This window comes from Lepisosteus oculatus, chromosome 2 (genome assembly GCF_040954835.1).
Source record: "Lepisosteus oculatus isolate fLepOcu1 chromosome 2, fLepOcu1.hap2, whole genome shotgun sequence".
Lineage (NCBI taxonomy): Eukaryota > Metazoa > Chordata > Actinopteri > Semionotiformes > Lepisosteidae > Lepisosteus > Lepisosteus oculatus.
This window is the reverse complement of record NC_090697.1, coordinates 5,373,059-5,393,312: the sequence shown is the minus strand read 5'-3', so window position 1 is coordinate 5,393,312 and position 20,254 is coordinate 5,373,059. Positions and strand designations below refer to the sequence as shown.

The following is a 20,254-nucleotide window of genomic DNA, read 5'->3' as shown; positions in this document are numbered from 1 at the left end:
GTAGTAATTTTTAAATGTTGTATAGTTTTTAAGCAAGACTGTTTTCAAAACTGGAACACAGTGGCCCTTTCAAAAGAAGTATTTCACACACGATGGTCTTATTGAGTAAAGCGAGTCCATAGTTAAAGGCGTTTTATAAATCCAGAACTGCTGGCTGTGAAGTACGGGGCTTTTATGGAACAAAGCATGTTTTAATTTTGAACTCTTGCATCAGCTGGTTGGACAAGGACACTGGGCCTCTGCCAAGCTACCCCCCAAAGCTTGAAAGCTCTGCGGCCGAGCCACTGTTGCTTGCCGTGTGTTTAGACATCTGGCAGCAGTGCAGTTTAGAGTCCGGATTTATTGACTAATTTTCCAGAGCAAAGCCTTTTCTTCAGCAGAGGGAGTCCCATTTATGGCATAAAACAGAGCATCTGGCTATAGAAATCCTAAAACTTTCCACGTCTCATCCATCCTTGTGAGTGTAAAGGATTAGTGCCGTGGGGTCGGTGTCCGTTTCCGTCATGATTAATTCCCTCAGCGCCCCAGAGGAACTCGGACGATCTCGGCACCGCCTGCAGGATGCCCGTGCCGAGTTGGGAATCGATACGGTCTGAAGTCACATCACAGAGGTTGTTCCATTCTGGATGCGCTGTCTTTGGGCTCTGCGCCAGAACAGTGTTACTGCTGGGAGCCGGTCTCCAGTAAATGCAGTGCGCACACCAACATAACCTTTCGGAAGAGACTGAGTGTATCTAGCAGCAGGTCACATCCGAGGATCTTCTGTCGCGATAAAGTGGTGTGCTCTGCAGTACAGCGCAGTACTCTTTGTGGTCAAATCAAGGAACTGTTCCCTTACCTCACTGGGGTAGGGGCCATGCATGACTTTTTGTTTTTTGCTTACGGTGAATGAGTAAAGGCTACGTTTTGATAGAATTGTAAGGAATTAAACCTTCTGTTGAAAATGGGGCTAGTCATCAGATTTCTAACCTGACTGAGCCAGCATCAGCACCCCAGTATCTGGACTGACGCATAGACCGCGGTCCCATCTTTCTGCTCTACTGGAGGGTCTGTCTTTTAGAAAATGAGTAAAAAAAACTAGCACTTTTTAGCAGGTTGGCTGGTGAGATTTCTGTTTTGTTCTTAAAGGGGAAATGCAACTATTTTTATATTTAGGGGTTAGAAAGAATCGGCATTGATGATGCATTTCAAACCACTAAAGTAAAATTACGCAGTAACTCGTAAAACCTCCCATTTACATCGCAGAACAGAAGAAAATTGCAGGTATGTGCAGCGTCGTATTCTGTGATTCTGAAAGAGGTAACCAAACTTCTGGTGAGGAGAAGCGGCCCTATAGCATATAGCAGCCCTATAGCAAACAAGCAGGCTTGTGAATACATTTCTTTTAATCCAATAGAAATACTGCTCTTGACTTCAAGACGGTTTTGCTGATAAATGGAACTTGGTAACTCTGCATGCAGGTCACGTTGGAGCATTTCTGCAGTGAAATATCTGCTGCACAACCTGTACTAATTCACTCGTACATCACGTCAGTCACGACAGTGACTAGTGATCAGGAAGGGCTGCATCCCGTCACATTCCTCGTGAACTTTCTCTATTGCCCGTGGCGAGACCAGGGGCTTGTAACAACACGGGAACTTTCACAAAGTTCACGATTTTCTGCTCAGTTCGACACTTGTGAAATTGTTTTAGAGCATCAAGAAATTTATTTTGTTACCAAGATTTAATAACCGGTTTGGGAAATTGGCACTGCAGTTCCCCTTTAATAGAGTGTTGGGCTTCCAATTAGCAACTGAAGGCACCAAAAATAGAGGGATCATCTTGAGTTCCTCACAAAACAAAGGAAGATTAGATTGTTTTTGATGAAAATGAAGGAGAAGGTTTGCAAAAAAAATTATATTAACCAATTTTTACCAACGTGAAGCTCCCCTTATCTGGTGGAACTGCAGGTCTGTGTTTCACTGTTCTGTGTCAGTGAGGCTGCTTTTCCATTCTGCATACTTCATGTGAGTTATTCTTATACATGCTGAGCATCAAATATTACCACTCATAACCGCAACACATTTGCAAATCATCAGGTCAATGACAGTCTTACTACCCATTATCCAAAACATACCACATAGATCAGTTTGTTATAGATAGATAGATACTTTATTGATCCCGTGAGGGAAATTGCAGTGCAACAGCAGCTTGACACACACAACACAGCCACAGTGTAACGAATTATATACTAATAGTACAATACATACAATACAATACAAGAGTTACTCACAGTCCGGACACACAAGAGGAAACTAGAACAGAACAGTACACACAAAATCGTATCACACGTATGAATATAAATATAGATGTAACCATAGATATAAATATAAATATAAATGTATTGCACAGGTCCCTGGCATATATTGCACAAAAGTGGTTGTAAACGGGGAAAAAGAAAAAGAAAAAGAAAGAGAACAGATGTAGCAGTAGATGTGTATATGCGTTTAGTCCAGAAACAGGACTAATATGCTGATTAATGTAGATCTTTAGGGGTATGTACCATGAGAGTGACAGGCTGGTAGTACTGTTCTTGAGCTTGAACTTTATTGCCATGTGTGACCGGTACCTGTACAGGTACAATGGGATTCTTACTTCCAGAAAGTCTCTCGATTGTTAAAACAAGTGTAAAAACACAAAGTGCAGACAGTGCATCAAGCTAATATACAAACAAACAGAAGACAATGGACAAGTAAACAAGTAAACAGTTTGATTGTAAACAATATAGACATGTAAACAATGACTGGAGATGTGCAATAAATAAGAAATCATAATGAGGTAGATGGTGTAGGTGTGGTCCGAGGGGCATGGCCAAATGTGTTTCCCAATCTCACTGCTTGTGGATAGACGCTATTGAAGAATCTGGTGGTAAGTGTCCGTATGCTCTTGTATCCCTTGCCTGAGGGCAGTGGGGTGAAGAGCTCATGCCCGGGGTGGTGACTGTCCTCTGTGATGGACAGAATTCTACCACTGCAGGGGTCCTCATAGAGCTGTTTCATCTCTGCAAGACCACAGCTGATGATCTTCTGGGCCACATTCACCATTCCCTGCAGTGCCTCTCTCTTACCACACGGTGATCCCGTTGGTGAGGACGCTCTCGATGGTGCAGCGGTAGAAGTTCACCAACACAGGTTCTGGCATCCCCCAGGTATGCTGCCGTGTTGTAGGGGCTGGAGCAGCATGTGTCTGTTCACTAGTCTCACAGCCCTTGATGCTGCCCGTCATCCCAGCTCATTTCACAAAGCTCAGCAGGGCCGCCACATGGAGACTGGCACTTTCTTGCGAGGAAGCGTTTTTTACCCGAGCCGTGTGTGTGTGTGTGTGGGGAGGGCAGCGAGTCCCCAGGACGTGATCAGTGTGGAGACTCGCGGGCTGCCATCGGTCACCAGCAGTGGGAGGTGTGTAGCTCCTAGTGCTGTCTGCCGCGGCTGTCTCACTACAGCCTCCCCTGAGATCGCGGAGAGATGGCATGACAGCGCGCAGACGTCGTTGAGTCTCTAGTACATGGGTGGCACAAAGGAGTTTTTCTCTTGATAAGAGGCACGTATCGGTTCCTTTTTGTGTTCGTCTTTATTGACTTTTCCCAAGATTGATGTCCGATAGGTTAAATGACCTCCCTCACTGGTGAGGTGATTTAATGCTCATGCAACAGAGTCACTCAATCATGCATCATAATTAGTCACAAATGATGTATTAATCAAAATGAAGCCAAAAATGATCTAAATATGCTCTTACAGCAATGCATAAATAGCAGTGTTTCTTTTGATGCTCAATATACAGTAATTGTATGCTAGTACTTAAAAGGTTGATATTTAGTATATAAAAGGAATCCATTACAAGGATTGCATGGAATTGTAGAAATGTTTGATTTATACCGGATCTCCCAAAATAGTCAATGAATTAACATTTTTTAATTTCTCCTTGGTGTGTATGAATGTTACAGCAGAAGAGAGATGATGAAATTCGCATGTTGTTAAAATGCTTTGGTAAATGTAAGAGCTGATGGAGTAACGCTGCTGGAGGTGGAAGGTGTTGCGACTGGCTTTGCCTGCGCTGTGTTTTAACCGACAGACCGAAGCTCAGATGGCATTGATGACGGTTCTAGGCCCACTCACGAAAATAAAAGAGTCACCGGGGAGCAGGAGCCTATCCCAGCAAGCAATGGGCACGAGGCAGGGTACACCCCGGACAGGACGCCAGTCCTTCATGGGGTACACACGGTCAAACACACATCCTCACAACAGGGCCAGTGTTCCCGAAAGCCAGCTATCCTAATGAGTCTGGACTAAGGGAGGAGACCGGAGCACCCGGAGGAAACATACGAGCTCCACACAGACAGCACCCGAGGTGCAGAATTGAACCCGGGGCCACAGCGCTGCTTGCCAACAGTGCCCACCGCTGTGCCACCCCCGTGTGATAACATGCCACCTGCAAAACCATTTAATGAGAAATCAGCCCTTTGTGCTCTGTCAAGATTCAGATGATTTAATTGTGCTGGAACTGCTCTGGTAAAGGTGAATCGTGATCTCCTTGTGGGTTTAGACTCCAACACATTATCTCTGCTTTATTGGACCTGAGTGCTGTCTTTGACACTGTTAATGCAATCAACCAGCATTGATTAGAGACTTTAATTTGCTGTCTCTGGGACTGGTGTTATTTGGGTATGTTTCCCGTCTTTCTAATTAAAAGAAATTAGTGACAATAGGACATACAACCTCTGACATCCGATTAGTGACTTCCGGTGCCGCAGAAGGCTCAGTTCTGCCGCTTGGCCACATCAAGCGTTATTACCGCATTGAATTCCACTGCTCCGCTGGGGACGCAGAGATTTATTTGAAAACCAGGGGTGACACTGACCTAGGTGTCTGTTATTACAAACTCTTTGTCGGACAATATTTAGATAATAGTTTTGATAGCATATTATTGTGTGGACTTTTCTTAAAGCTTAAAAGTGTCAAGACGGAGGCGATGCTATTGGGGCTGTTTGCATGTTACTCCTCCTCTGTAGAGATAAGGATTGAGGTTAAAATCCTTCTCCAAATTTCACTAATCTTGCTGCTTGCTACCTCAGAAATGTGCAGTCACATCTGAGAGCTTCCCAGCTGTATGTCATGCTACAGGGTCTTCTTCACTTGTGCCTGAACTGTGGAATTTCCCCACGTCAGACCATATGAGTTTCCCATCCTTTCTAATCTGCTTTTAAGAGTTTCTTTTAAAAATCAGCTCAACAACTAAATTATATCGACTGATTTTTAGCTTAACTGTACTGGGCTTCTTTCTGTTCACTATTTATCTGTCGTCCTGTGCCATGGGCAGGAATTGCAGAAGGGGAGCCAGGAGTGCAAAAAGATTGGGGAGCTGGAAAGCCTGAGCTGTGATTGCGAACCGTGGAATGATCCCAATTAAAAACTCGCGAAAATGTGGATCTCTTCGCTACTCCACAACGAAGGAGAAAAAGGAGAGTTACCTGTATGGAGTTTATGATTACGGGCAATGGGAGGTTGGGCACGTCATGTCTCCAGTGATTATACAGCTTCTGGTAAATGTCAAATCTTGCATAGGCCTGCTCGTGTTTACTTCTGGGACCAGAACGCAGTGTCAGGATGTCTTGAAGTCTGCGTGGAGAGATCAGGCTCGAGGCCGGCAGTTCTGCGCTGATCACGGTCCAGTTCGCAGGTCTGAGCCTCGCCACCTACAGGGCGTTCGTTTCTTCAGTACTGCGCGCCCCCGGGAGACGGCGGGGGGGTCCCAGTCACAGCTGGCCGGTGACGGGACGCAGGCTTGAACCCGTGATCACCTGGGCCAGCGCTCTCAGCAGCCGAACCACTCTGGAGGCCTGGGCCCGTCTGTATTACAGGCGCACAGCCTTGTTCACACCGGCGCTGGGCTCAGTTCTGCAAGCCGGCGTCTGCCTGTGTGATCATAAAGGTCTTTACTGTGACAGTGTGTAAGGAGGCGTGCATCTCATTGCAAAGGGATCAGGAGCAAAAGGTTAGCGGTGCAGTTACTTGTCCTGCTTTGTGAGTCGCAGAATTTAAAGACGGTCCTGCTGCCTTTGGCTGTTAATTTTGTAACCTTGTGGAGAGCTGAAGGAATTTCAGATATCTTACATATGGGATAAGCAAGGTAAAAATGAAAGGCCGAAAGGTCAGCTCAGTTTCAGGAGGGATGGCACCAAAGATTTCCTTTTTGTCCCACCCTTAACCTCCTCCTTTATCTCAAACAGGGATATAGGCACCTCCACTACAGTTGCCTCTATAGGAGAGACTAGGCAAATGGAGAAATTAGAGAAACCTTAGAATTGTTTTCTGATAAAACTCGATGGCTGAACTGTACAGTTTATATGACAATAGGAAAAAAGTGGAGAGGATATACAGAGGGTGTGCCAATAATACCCGCTGTGCCGATCTAACTGTAGTAAAATCTGCAAAACGTTCATCGCTGTAGAGTCTCAAAGCTCGTACATGACTGGGTCAGCTGCCATTAAAAGAATGATTCTGCCTTGATCTCTGTAGAAGACATTTGTCACAATCTTCAAGCAGTCGATTAATTTTTTTTTCTTCCAAGCTCGATTTCCAGTGTGCTAGCCTCAGGAAAGATGAGTTTTTGAACATGCTCAATAAAAGCCAACTTGGTTTCCATTTCAGTAATTTTCCGAAGACGAGGCTTATGCAGTTGAGGTGCAGTATGGTGTAGATTCACCCATTAAAATCGCCTCTGCCAGCTCACTTTTCACAAGCTGTGTGTGCTGTCCCAGCAGTCCAGGAGGATCGCTTGCTGACTGCTTTCTCATAGCTGGGGAAGAAGCAGGAGATCAGGAACTTTTTCCTTGTGCCCACACACCCTCTGCCTTTATCTCCTTTCGATCACAAAAAGAAATCAAAATGTTGACCCAGGAGACAGCTGGGAAAGGGGAAGGACAAAGGAAAGATTAGCATCCTGCCATACAACTCATGTCCTGTATTTGTGATTTTATTGCCTTTCCTTGGTTAGCAACCTAACTGAGTAGCAGGTTGCATAGCCATGTGAAACTAGTTAAGTAATAGGACTAATAGCCTGCTTTTCAAACTTGTAGAGCAGATACATTTGTTTCTGACCTAAACAGGTGAGGAACAGCCCAGACAGAATGTTTCCATATTACACCCATCCTATGCAGTAATGTTCAACTGCATGTGCAGGGTTAATTCTGATTTGTTTTTGCCCAGTGAAATTGCGATGGAATGTCTTCTGCTGCATCTGCTGTTCTAAGACGGCCTAACAGTTAGCATTTAAAGGTATTTGAAAATACCTTTTAAATTCATGACTAGCAAAAAAAACCTTCTTATATCCTTACCTTTCATTATAGCTCTCTGTGCTCTCTCTTGATGGACTAAAAGTGGTGAGGAAATTGTTAGAATACACCAGTAAGGGTCAGATTGCCATCTCCGGTTATAAATGCCGATGTGATGAGATCTGACAAGAGCTATCTGGATGGGGTCAACAGAACAGCAAGCTGTAATGAGTACAGATGCCTTCCCTGGATTTTACAAATTGCGGGAGGCTGCCCCATTTGAATTTTGGTCAACTCTGCTTGTCCTGGCATCATTGTAGCAGTGCCCCATGATCTGATCAGGTTCAGATAAATAGATTGAGACGGTCCTCACAGTTTAAAGGTAGAATGGAAATTGAATGTGCAGTATGAATAAGCTTTTTGAGGTACTGAGCTGCAGTGGTTTGACATTCCAGCTGTAGTGTTCTAGGCTTTTCTCAGATCTTTTTACCTTTGAGATTTTAAAAAGCGTCAGACGATAAAAACAGTGCCCTGCAGAATTGTATGCACAGTAGCCTGATGTAATAGGCATCAATATAGCAAAATGAGTTATGAACGGGACCAATGCCTTGCTTTAGAAATTCGAATATTATACTATGATCTTAGTGGCATTGCAAAGAGCGATGTCATATGTGTGCTAATTACTTGACTTCTAGAAGAGGGTCATACTTATTCACACCTCAAAGTATTCAGCAAATAGATCTACATTTGTATTTAGGATATTCTGCTTTTTGGAAGTGCAGTGGAAGTGGAACTATTTAGAGGCTTTTGAGGGTTTCCCGTTTCCCTGGGGGTATAAAAGGAGGCAACACATGGTAGAAGATAGTAGACACAAGGCAGAACCTTCAGAAGTAGCATTCATCATCTTGGCTTAGTGGTAGTACTTAGAAAACCTAATGATATTGTCTGCTCCGTGCCATCAAGATTAGTGTTGTAACAGTGTTAAAATCTTTCAAACGGGAAAACGTTATCCGATCGGCAGATCCCTCCATTTATGGTTCCTGTGTCTTTACGGGCATGAGTGCGTTTGCAGGGCACTGTGGCACGTCCCCTGTGTTTATCGAAGACGCTGGGCGTCGAGGACAGCCACGCGCGGTCAGGCGAGCCTCTGTCGGAGTGAGGGAAACGCTCAAGGGTGGCGGGGGAATTCAAAAAGAAACTGCAGGTGGTCCACGTGAAGCCAGGCCTGGCCCTCTGGAACGGCTCACTGGCCTCTGCTGATCCTGGGAGGGTTCTGACCTCTACAGACACGGGTCGTCTGCTTACGTGGGACCAAATGCGTCCATGCTTAACGGGCAGTCCTTCACCAGGAGAAACAAATGGACCTTCTCAGGCCAGTTGTGCAGGCGTGGTATGTGAGGAAGAAATGAAGCCCAGTCTCCCCAAGAGTAGCTGAGAACTCAAGAGTGGATCAGCGCAGCATCTCGGATGTTTCCACAAGGAATTTGGTGAGCTCAGCGAGTCGCAGACTTCATGCAGTCATTGCCTCAAAGGGATGTGCAATCACATACCAGCTCTCACACTCTGAAATTTACTGAACCTGAACGCGTTTCCATACTTAGTCACCTGAAATTGCCGGGTTATTTATGTTCTGTGATTAAATGTACATTCCCCTCAAGAATGTTTTACTTACATTGATCTGATCATCGCAAATATAAGCTGCTTTGCTGTAAAACAGTACGTTTTCACTTGATTGCTTTCCTGCTAGTTTTGGAGGGTACGGGTCAAGTGCAGACAAGGCCTGTGGGGCGCATGAGAACAGATGTAAGCGAAGCAGACTTGATAACCGTGCTGTCGTGGTTTTCTTCTTGTACAACAATTCTGAAGTACAGCTGCTTGATTTGGATTTGTCTTTAAAAGAAAAGTGCCCGTTGTCCACTTACATTTCAGTTTAGTTGCGGCGTTTGTTTTGTCTGATAAAATGTTTCGGTTTCTTTCCCGTTACAGATCCTTGGGTGTTTTTTTTTTTCACATCATGTTTACGGTCAGATTGATTTATTTTTAAACAAAAGTGTCTTTTCGAGAATTGACGGTCTGATTTATACTGTCACCGTATAAAGGAGGCTCTGCACGATGCAGGGCTGCTAGGTTTGTAAGGTCTCGTGTGATATGGAGTATAAATACAACCTGAGGGAGGAGAGTTTAAGGAAGGGGGAGATTCTGTGGGGAAGCAAACCTGATGCAAAACAAAAGAGCTGGCGGTGAACACCCAGGCAAGCTAAACACTTCTCTCTGCAGCGTTTTCGTGGTGCGCGTTCAGCGTGAGGCTCCCAGCAGCAGCGTCTCCAGGGACCTGTGAAATGCCTGCGCCTGGTGTCCACGCTGAGCGCCGGGGCTCCCCGTTTCCTTCAAGGAGTAAGCGGGTCAGCAGACGAGAAGCTGCTGCTGCCAAAAATAGCACCGCAGACCGAGCATCTGGGCCAGCGCGCCGGCACGGAGCGCTCGGCTTTCCGACAGGCCTAAAAAAAGAGAGGAGACGAGCCTTTTCCCCGAGCGACAGCGGTGCTTGTTGATGTACAGAGTTCAGGCACCTTCTCGCGGGGAAGAAATTCATAAATTGCAACCCTGGCAGGATTTCAATAATCTCACCTTTAAGTGCTTTACGCTGCAGACTGCGCGTAGATGTAGTAGTGTAGGATCGTGGTTAATTAGTTTATAAATCAGCGGATCCGTCTCTCGTTTTAGGACAGCCATTGCTCATGTTCGGGGTCATAAATGAGTCCCGGCCGCAAACAATCGCAATAAACCTGTGAGTGGGACTGTGATTTAGAAGGGTACAGAATACTTTGACCAGGGTTTAGTGTTTTCTTCCCTGCTGTGTTATAATTTTTCTGTATACAACTGGTCAATTTTTGGTTGTTTACCGGTGGAGAATGAAAGTGACCCTGTCCGTTATACGTGTGAAATGAAATCAAAGTGATGTGCATTATTGGCATTGAAATGTTTGAAAGGGACTTGTAGTCTGTGACTCTACTCTCGTCGCTGACAGGATGGTTATGACAGCTTGATCTAACCTGAAGTCTCATTACTTCACCTGTTTAATATTGCACTTGTTTATGAAGAAGCAGCCAACTTTTCTGCTTTACCAAAATTCACCCTTTTTTAAACATTTTGGGAATGCATGAAACTTTTCAATGGTTTAAAACTCATTTCCTCAATAATGATTTTGTTCTTAATGTAAGTCCTTTTTTGCATGTTCCTTTTCTGTGATATTTGAAGACTTGTTCATGCATGACTGCTAAAATGCATGGGAAAAGAAAAGCCTGAAGCATTATAATACTCTACTGCAGACTCTTAAGTTTTATGTTTCAATTAAAAATGGAACATTTACAAAGCGCCTGTCTTATGAAACTTGCCAGTGTGTGAAGGCGCAGATCACATGTTCCGCAATTAAATGTTTTGAAAATGATAGTCTCTCTGATTCATAATGAAAGCACTGCAGATACAGAAATACAGATACAGCCTAAATAGTTGTGCTGGTTTGTGCCGTACAGTATGTGCGTTTGTAATTCTGCTGTGTGACTCACTGCAGGCAGCTACTCAACAGCGATTCTACAGAGCTAAGCCTTTCATCCATCCTGGTTTTAAACTGCTGAACCACCTCCATTATGCTGGCAAATCTAATTGCATTCCCTCTAAGTGGCTCTCTGCTTTAATTCTGAGCAGTCATGGGTCAGCGCCGTCGAGCCCCGGAGGAGATCAAATCAGAGGGTCTGCTTGGAGCTTCTAAAATTGGGGATGTTCAGACACTCAGCTGGTTTTGGGGGCTGCCAAGTTCGAAAGGGAGTGATATGACCCGGCTATCTGGACACAGTGACTCGTGAAGGTTTGCCAGAGCACAGCGAAGCCCCTTCTCTGTGCTGTGCAGTGCTGTGAGTCACAGGGCCTGATGGGATTGGCTGCCTGACCTCAGCCTTATCTGCGGCCTTTTCCAGTGCTATGGAAACAGCCAGATCAAAAACGTTGCACCAGAGCCAAAGACCTTTTTTTTTTTAACGGGAAAAGTTTTCTGTGCCTGTGCGTTAATAATAATGCAACTTAGGCATTAATACATTTGATTTTTCTGCTTCGGGGGTGTACTATTTTTAGGGGTGTCTGATTTTAAAATACCAACGCGCTACTTCAAAATGATCCACAGAAAGCCAGGTAATAAATCCGTTTTGAAGAGGTGTGTGTTTGGAATTGCAGGAGCACGGTGACATTTACTGCATGTGCTTACCTGACTCTATTACTTGAATCTACCTTAAGAGCGGCTACGTTTATTAAATCTGCAGTCTTCTACTGGTCCTTTCAATTAAAGCAAATTTACAAAAAAAAATTAAAAGTAAGTTTCCTGCCCACTCAGAATTGAGGCTTGGACACTGTCCCAGTTTTGTGCTCCTAAACCCTGACATTCAAATACTAATGCAAAGCATCTTGCACATGTACAAGACATTATACATTTTTTTCCCCTTGTGATATTTGGCATATATTATGCCGTATTTGTTTCATATGTTGAGGGTCAGTCAGGCTGCCATTTAATATAAATTAATAGGAGTCTTTATATCTAATTTCATGTTTTATATACATTGACCAATTTGCAAAAAATATGTAATTATAGTTGTACCCCTTTGGTACAAGAGCAGAGTATATAAAACCGTGACAAAATATGAAGATATTGTGCTGTTTACCATTGCTTCCCGTATCAAGAATATTGTATCTCCGGGGCTTTGTATCAAAACAAATTCTGCCGAAGTGATCGAGACGCATTCATTTATTTGTTTAAAAATCAATAGCATTTGTTTTCGCTGCACACGATTTCTAGAGAAGCAGATTAAGGCAATAATAATATCTATGTCAAGGTGCCACCTAGCTCTTTAAAGGTTTATTTGGAAACAATGTCTCTGCAGTCTCTGTTTAATCCCTTCTGTTGAGCTGAGCAAGCTTCGAGTCGGTGTAGTGCCTAGCGGATGTGTTTGAAATGATTTCAGAGGGGGTACATCAGGATCCGTGCTTACAGCGGTCCACCCTGGGGGATGTGCCCGGTGTTCTTGTGTTTTGCTGAATCGCAGAGACACGCTTTGGAAGGGGCTGACCTGTCAGGAAACACCATATCGCCGTATCGCATTGCACGCCAAATAAGGCCCTGCAGCCGGCGCGCCTCTGGGTATTGACTCATTCACAAAATGCGGGGGTGAACTCCCGCCACGCCTCCCCCCAACGTATGCTAATAGTTCAGGGCCACGGTCAGACATCGCACAGGACTTCATCTGCTGGTGTGTGAAAAACCGGTTGTTTACATCGTTCCTCTGTCTATCCAGGGTTTCTGCTCGCGAAGGAGGTTGCTTAGCAACAGGAGCTGCTCGTACATGGCGCCCGCTTAAACAGAGTTGAGCCACAACAGTGAGAATTCTCCCCTCCAGTGTTGTGGTTTTTTTTTGTTATTCGTCGTACTTATTAAGAAAGTCGGTGTTTTTGTTTTTTTTACCCTCTTTTTGAAAGATTCATCATTTTCCCCCCCCCTAAGATTTTACCGTTGCAATCCCTTCCTCAGGGTTTTTATAAGAATTGGTTGTCTGGTGAACGTGTGAAGCCCCTTAAAGAGTCCATAAAAAAATAAGGTTTTTGAACCAAGGGGAGCAGATGTGGGTATTTTTTTTTATTCTCCGCGGAATCTAATAGTGCAATGAAGCTGTGCTTTTACTCGTAATGCAGAAGTAGGGAATTACTTCTCTTGCTTCATTCAGCATTATGAGGGTATTATACTCTATTCCTGCTTTTTACGTGAGCTCATTTGTTTTGTTTTTATGTGTTCCTAGGAGTAGGCCCACATCGTTGGGTAGGGCTGAACTTGTCACTTGTTTGTTTTTGTTATTGTATGTGGACAGAAAAGGAATTCTAAGGATTTACATTGGAGAAAACGAATACATTTGGCGTGGTTGATGTGAAACTGTTTCTTGCTGGGGGGTGGGAGATAGCAGGAGCCCCATCACTGAGGGAGCCTGCGGTGCTGCGGTCAAGGGACTGGGAGGAAACCAAGCAAGGAGTTTCCCAGGCAAGGCTGTGTCTAGACAGGGCTCAGTGCCTCTGGTCGCGGCAAGGAAGAGCTCACCTCTGCACTAATCCACGAGTCTCCAAAAGGTTCCAGCCTGGCCTTCCTCTCGCGTGAGGAGGAGGAGGAGGAGGGTGCTGTCTCCCTCGGCCGTGTGAAGTATCGGCTTCCCTCGGTGCGTCACGATTAATCCGGGGGCCTCGTGTTTGCTCCAGGTCCTTTGTTTGAATAAGCCCTCTGCCGCATTACACACCAGCTTAGCTTCAGAGGGGAAACTGCAGACTAGGTGGTGGGCTCCACCGTGGTCTTCGGTCTGCTGGTTTCATGTTGCTGTGTAACGAGGATCGTGGACGGGAGGAGACTGTAGAGGGGTTTTGTATATATTGCCGTATACTCTACAGCAATGCCAACGTTCCGGTGCTGGTTGTTCAAGTCATTGTATTTAATTTGTTCTAGCGGATCTTCTTCCTGCTGTGGCTGCTGCCGGAGGTTTGCCATGCGGAATGTGTGCCTCTAGACTCGGCAGTCGAGCTCAAAAGAAGCGAAAAGGCCGTGTTGCATGACAGCTGTCATGCTGGGGGAAGAAGAGCGCTCTCTCTCCCTTACAAACTGTGAGGAGTGTCGAGGAGGTGAAGCAGTCTCAAAGCGCTTGTAGACAGATGGGTTTTGTTCTCTGTGGAAACCCTCTGGGTGATATTTTGCTGTCGATACCAGTGTCACAGTTGGAAGAGGTGTAGCTGGAGTAGCCAGCATTGTTATTTTTGTGACGCTGTTTTCATGCGTTTACAGCTTGCACCGCTGTATTTGGAGTGAAACTGTACTGTGAGCCGGTAGCAGACAGGGAATTAGTCACTGGTCGTTGTGTGGAAGCTGATATAGGAATATGTTTTGACAAGTAATAGATTTATTTTGCCGTTGGTGTGGTTGTCGAAGAAATGGGTGCTTTTTACAGGGTCTGGGCACAGGACTTTCCATGAGGCACAGCTATCTGTTGGTACCCTTAAAGATAAAGATGTGCCTGTTGAGAAGAAGCTGAGTGCTTTTCATATCTGGGGTGCTAGAAAATATTGCTTATTAGTGTTTATCGATTACACGTCTTTCTTTGAAGTCCTGCGTACCGGGGCCGTTGAGCGGTGGTGGCAGAGATGCGGTGGGCATGAGCCGGGCTTCTGGACCCGACTGTGCCTGGCAGGACGCGGCTCGCGGGGTTCCCTCGGCTCTCACAGGTGCAGCGAGTCGGGGGGCTGGTCAGGAAGTGCGCAGTGGCAGGTGGGCGCGTTGGAAGAGCTGGCCTGTGGGTTCTCGCTCATCTGTGAGGTACAGGAGCCAGAGCCGCAAGCCCAGTCTTAGCCAGCGGCCAATTCCAAATGGATCGGTGGACGCGTTCTGTTCATCCCTCCTTTTCCTCACCACTTCATCCAGTACAGGGTCATTGGGGAAGCCAGAGCCTATCCCCGCAAGCGATGGGCATGAGGCAGGTCACACCCTGGATGGGACGTCAGTCCATCACAGGGCGCACCCAGACACGAACACACACACACTCACACCAGGGCCAGGTTTCCCACAAGCTAGTTAACCTACCTGTCTATCTATGGAGTGTGGGAGCAAAAAGGAGCACCTGGAGGAAACCCATTACAACACAGAGAGAACATACAAACTCCACACAGATGGTACCCCAGGTCTGTAATTGAACCCAGGGCCCCAGCACTGTGAGGCTAGTTATTCACATACAACAGACTCCTATGATTGTTTATACCAGGGTGGCACCTACACCTTTTCAATTCCTAAAACATACCGCGCGTTTTAAATGTTAGGACACGTTTCAAAAGTTACGAAAGCCTCGAAACGCCACACCCGCCTATTGTCTTACCCATCTCAGGATCTAAAAATCCCAAGCGTAATTTTCATGTTTATTGGGGCATCAGGAATTATTTTTCGAAAGAGTTAAATGGGTGTTAAAGAAGCGGCCCAGGTAGGGGTACCGGGCTAATTTGCACACAAGAGTGCCGGTGCGCATCCGGAGCCTTTTCTGTTCCTGAGGTGTAAATTGAAACAAAAGAGAGGTGCACAGACAAGGGGAGGCTGTGCAGGTTGTATTGATCCCAGGATCCCATCCAGCGTTTTCTTGATAGAAGCCAGGGTATCAGGTTCAGCTCCTGGGCCCCATGGCCCCTTGCGTAACAAAAAAAAAAACGTTGCCTGCTGATCTCGGTTTTAAATCCCCTTCCCCGCAGTTTATACGTGTATTTTCTGTTTGCATTTGTGTTAGGCTGGCTTTCACAGTTCCCTTTGAGGATTTTGGATACTTGAAGTAGGTGCCCTAAAAGTCTTCTCTGTTCCTGACTAAAAGCTTCGGTTTCTTTAGTCTGTCAGAATAGGATCTTCCTTTAAGCCCTGGAATGTATCTGCTCTTCTGAACCGATTCCAGAACAGCAATATCTTTTTCTTTTTTCCTGACATGTATTCATGGTTGTGCTCTGCCTCGGTTGTGCATGACATGACATAACACTGGAGGGTTTGTGTTAGTAAATGAACTTTGCCAGTGATCAGCTCTGCATGCTTAATAGCGGCAGTCTTGTTAAATGAGTCTGGAAATTGATGTTTTAATTATTTATAACACCTGCTGGATAGAGGCTCACCAGGACCTGGGCTGGCCACCCATGATGTATGACGCATTCCTACTGCAGCTGACTGTGGAAAGATATTCAAAGAAACATTATCTGCTGGTGACATTTTTACACCTTTTTCCATAGGAAATATCTGGGCTGAGAAAATGTACGGTTTCAGTACCTGAGTGTGGGCAATGTGCGCTTTAAGAAGAATGCGAAAAGCAGTTTTCTGTTGATTTTTTCCCCCAAAATCATACCAAAGAACAGGAGGATGTTTTTGCAGCACAGCTAAAGAAATGCAGCAGAAAGTATTTGAAGTATTTGGATTAGGATGAATGTGAGAGACCTACAGTAGCTCTGCAACACTTGTGTAGTTTTTTAACATGGCCATTGCATCACAACATAAACAACCAAAAGGTTTATTTGCACTTTTATCAATAATTTTCTTTTTTATCCTAATTGGAATAGAATACATCTTGGAAATACAATTCTGCTTGTCAGAAAGCTCTTTTCCATATTAGTGCTTAAATCTTAGGAATAGAGAAAGATTTATTTTTTTCCTCATTTAACATTATGATTATCTTGTTTGTGAAGTGTGACCCATCTGACACTGGTAAAAACAAAATCTTTCTTCACCTACAAATCCTGTCTTTAACCTTCAGAATTATCCATTTTAATGGAGGTAACTTAGATTCTATGACTAAATGTCTATCAGTATTTGCATTTTGGTGGTTGTATCGTCAAAATTTCAAATGTTATAAGCTTTTTAAAGCTATATGCATGATACTCCCAGAAATAAACAACTGTCAGGAACAATTTGGAGCTAACTGCTCGCATTTTCTATACAGTTGCTTATTACCAGTGTTGTGTCCAGTGCCTCCCAGTTGTGATGCTTATGGTGAGATTTTCACTGCATTTCGGTGCTTTTGACATGGAATGACCACTCCCTATTTTTGTTATGTGTAAAAATTGTGATTAAAATGGTAAAAAGTCCTTTGCCTTTGGCGATTCATTTTAATCAAAAAGCATTTGTGTTCTGGATAACTGTAAAGCCTCTTTATCTACTGTAGATTACGGTTATGGTCGTAATCCTTTTTTGGAAATAATGAGTTCACTGAACCTCTGTAATTTACTCTCAGGGGTTTGTAATGTCCTGGGGAAATGTTAAATGGCAAGGGCACATCTATATTTAGCACATTCTGCTGGGATCCACGTTGTGCCATTGTTTGAATTGGAGCGTGCGTTTCATTTGCAGCGCACAGATCATGAGAGAAGTCTCGATCAGCGACTTCACAGTCCACGCCAGTCTTTTTAATAGAAGTTTTTTTTCCTTTGAGATGCTGTACAAAAGCTTTACAGGACGGTGTGTTGGCTTAATCAAGGGGTGTCTGGATTTCCGGGACTTCTGAGGGAGCGTGTGACCTTTGTGATGCATTTGGAATATTTTGGATAAAAATAGTTGCATTCCCAGGGAAGACCTTTCTCCCAACCGAGATTTTTACAGCTTCTCATGGCAGGAAGTCCTCTTCACAGCCGACTCTGCTGCCGGGCCTCTGTAATTAAATTTTGAACACGCGGTGAAAATATGCAGACGTTTTTTTTTTCCTTTTCTTCCATTCAGTTTTGATGTATTCTCGCTCTCAGTTTAGGTCTGAAAAATACAGTTGGGTGACTGATAAACTAACGTAGCTGAGCCCCTCAGCATCAGTGATAAGTAAAGCAGGATCATTGCTTCGTTTGGACCTTCATTCCTTCGTTCTGAAGAGCACAATGAATCCAAAGACTAAAGTTATAATACACTGTGACACACCTGGGGCTTGGGGTGATATAGCAAGTGATCTTTTAATAGGTCTCTTTCCTACCTTACAAACACAGCAGTAAGGTAGAACACTAGGGCATTCTAAATAGTCTCTCTACAACTAAAGCTCTTCTCTCAAAACTCCTACTCTTAAAAACTTGCATCACACGAACTCATGCAGGCATGCCGTTTCACTTACAGTAGGTCCCCTCTCTGTCTCCTTTTGTTCACCCCCCTCCTGTATTCTCTTACCTGGAAGCCTTAGCTTCCTGTTTTGGTTCATCACCTGACCAATTGTCCTTCCCCAGGCTGGTCAGCTGACTGCGGGTGGCAGGATGTCCCCCCCCCCCCCACACACACAGATTTCTGGAAAATGTAGTCCATGCCGGAGCTGCCATCTTGCCTGAACCTTGCGTCCCCTCCCATCACTGTATTCCATATCCCTGTTTTATTGATATCATTTACATGCTCTGCTGTTCTGATGATTAACAAGAGTCTAGTAGTAGAATGTTAATGTAGCCACATGCCTTTGAGGTCATGTAAGCATACTGGCAATGATAACAATGACATTTGTGTAACAAGTTGAACTTCGGTACAAGACTGAAATACATTCATTGCAATCGACATAGGTCCCTTTTAGTCAAATATAGTATGTCATTACAAGATCTAAAGTGCTGCACTGTGTAAATCGCATCGCACTAACAATGCGCTATGTTCAAAGCAGAATTAATTAACATAAGCCATCCACATCACCACCTGTTGACTAGAGTGCGTTTACTCTTGGCCAGGGCCGGCTTTGATCGATTAGGAGGCTGGATTGATGCACTCCTGCCCACGGAGGGTTTCTTTAGGTCTGAATGAATGGGACTTCCCATTTAGAGATGGACTTCAGCTGTCCAGCTGAAGGTGATAAAAATAAATGATGGGCTTGCAGGCCTAATTGTTTTGTTTACAGTGCTTTCTTCTAATCCTAGTGCCATGATAATACAGCAGTACGGTCTGGAAGTACAGAACAGTCTTGTCACAGAATGTACAGCAACATGTTACTCTTTGTACCCAAATGTCAGTTCCTTGTGTTGTTTTCTAACCTATTATTCTTTTGTCTTTAATAACACATGCATATAACGGAGTTTTTTCTCACGTGTTGAGGCTTAGTGGAAAAGATATTAGAAGACAAAGGCCTTTTTTGTTTTTATGAAGGTTAGAAAAAGAGTCTGTTGGCGAGGTGTAAACCACAAAATGTTCCAATTAGCCCTTGCAACACAGTCTTTTTCTATTCAACTCTCAGTTTTCTTACAATCTAGTTTGATGACCATAAAAGGCATTACATAGAGTGTTGGCTTTTTTAAAGATGTCTGCAGTGAACAAAAACAAGACTTGGTGTCCAGTTTGAATATAATTACTGTGTAAACAAATTTCTCTTCTCATTGAAGTACCCACTTGGATTAAGTGTAAATAAGTCAGTAAATAAAGCAGGAGCTCAATTTCACATGGCTTTTAAAACACATTGTAGCAATATCTGAAATGCTTTTATAAATCTACTTATTTCTTAGTACGTAATACACTTGCTTTTCCTATGTAACTATTAGTTAACTACTAATATTGAATATGTTTGTATACAGACATTCTGTGCCTGTGTACTTACTCCTCGTTTTAACATTTTATTTCCTTAAAAAAATAAATTGTACACCCAGGATGTGTAGATTTTGTCCCTTCCCTGCTGAGACTGACTCAGTACATCAGTGATGGGATTCCACATTGGGCTTCTTTTCACCATGATGAGAACCTGCAAGTATGATAACGTCTGGTTATTTGAACATGAGAAAACCGGAGTAAAACTCTACAGACGGTAGACTGCTTTGATATGGAGTTCACAGAATAGTGAACACTGCTAGTGCGCTCGGGTGAATATTGCCAGACTCCAGCTCATTTGTGCTTTTCTCTCTGTCTTTAAGGCCAGAAAACCTGCCTTCATCTTCATGGCATCTTTCCCTATGTATACGTCCCATACGATGGCTACGGACAGCAGCCAGAGAGGTACCTGCGGCAGGTGGCTTTCAGCATCGACAGAGCGATCAATGTGTCCATGGGGAACCCTTCCTCCAGCGCTCAGCATGTGTTCAAGGTGGCGCTGGTCTCTGGAATGTAAGTCCCACCATTGCTCTCCATTTCCAAGCATGTGTAAGGGCCAGCAGAGGGTCTATATAGCCAGCAGCTATATCACCCTGCAGCTCACAGCTGGCAGCCCACTGGAGCTCAGCAGTGCGGGCCTGGTCAGTACCTGGAGGGGAGACTCCTGGGAGAGCCGAGGTTGCTGCTGGAAGAGGTGTTAGTGGGGCCAGTAGGGGGCGCTCACCCTGCAGTCGCCAGTATAGTGTCGGGGGCACTTTACTGTAAACAGGCGCCGTCCTTCGGATGAGATGTAAGACCGAGGTCCTGACTCTGTGTGGTCATTAAAAATCCCAGGG

General features: G+C 44.6%; 1 protein-coding gene across 2 annotated transcripts in view; it reads left to right on the top strand.

Annotated features, from left to right (window-relative positions):
* rev3l (REV3 like, DNA directed polymerase zeta catalytic subunit) overlaps window positions 1-20,254 on the top strand; it is a 97,972-nt gene that overhangs the window by 23,632 nt on the left and 54,086 nt on the right. For both annotated transcript variants that reach the window (XM_069196182.1, XM_069196190.1), the window contains exon 2: window positions 19,742-19,931. In XM_069196182.1, the coding sequence (XP_069052283.1) occupies window positions 19,742-19,931 (190 nt within the window). The remainder of the gene's footprint in view (window positions 1-19,741; window positions 19,932-20,254) is intronic.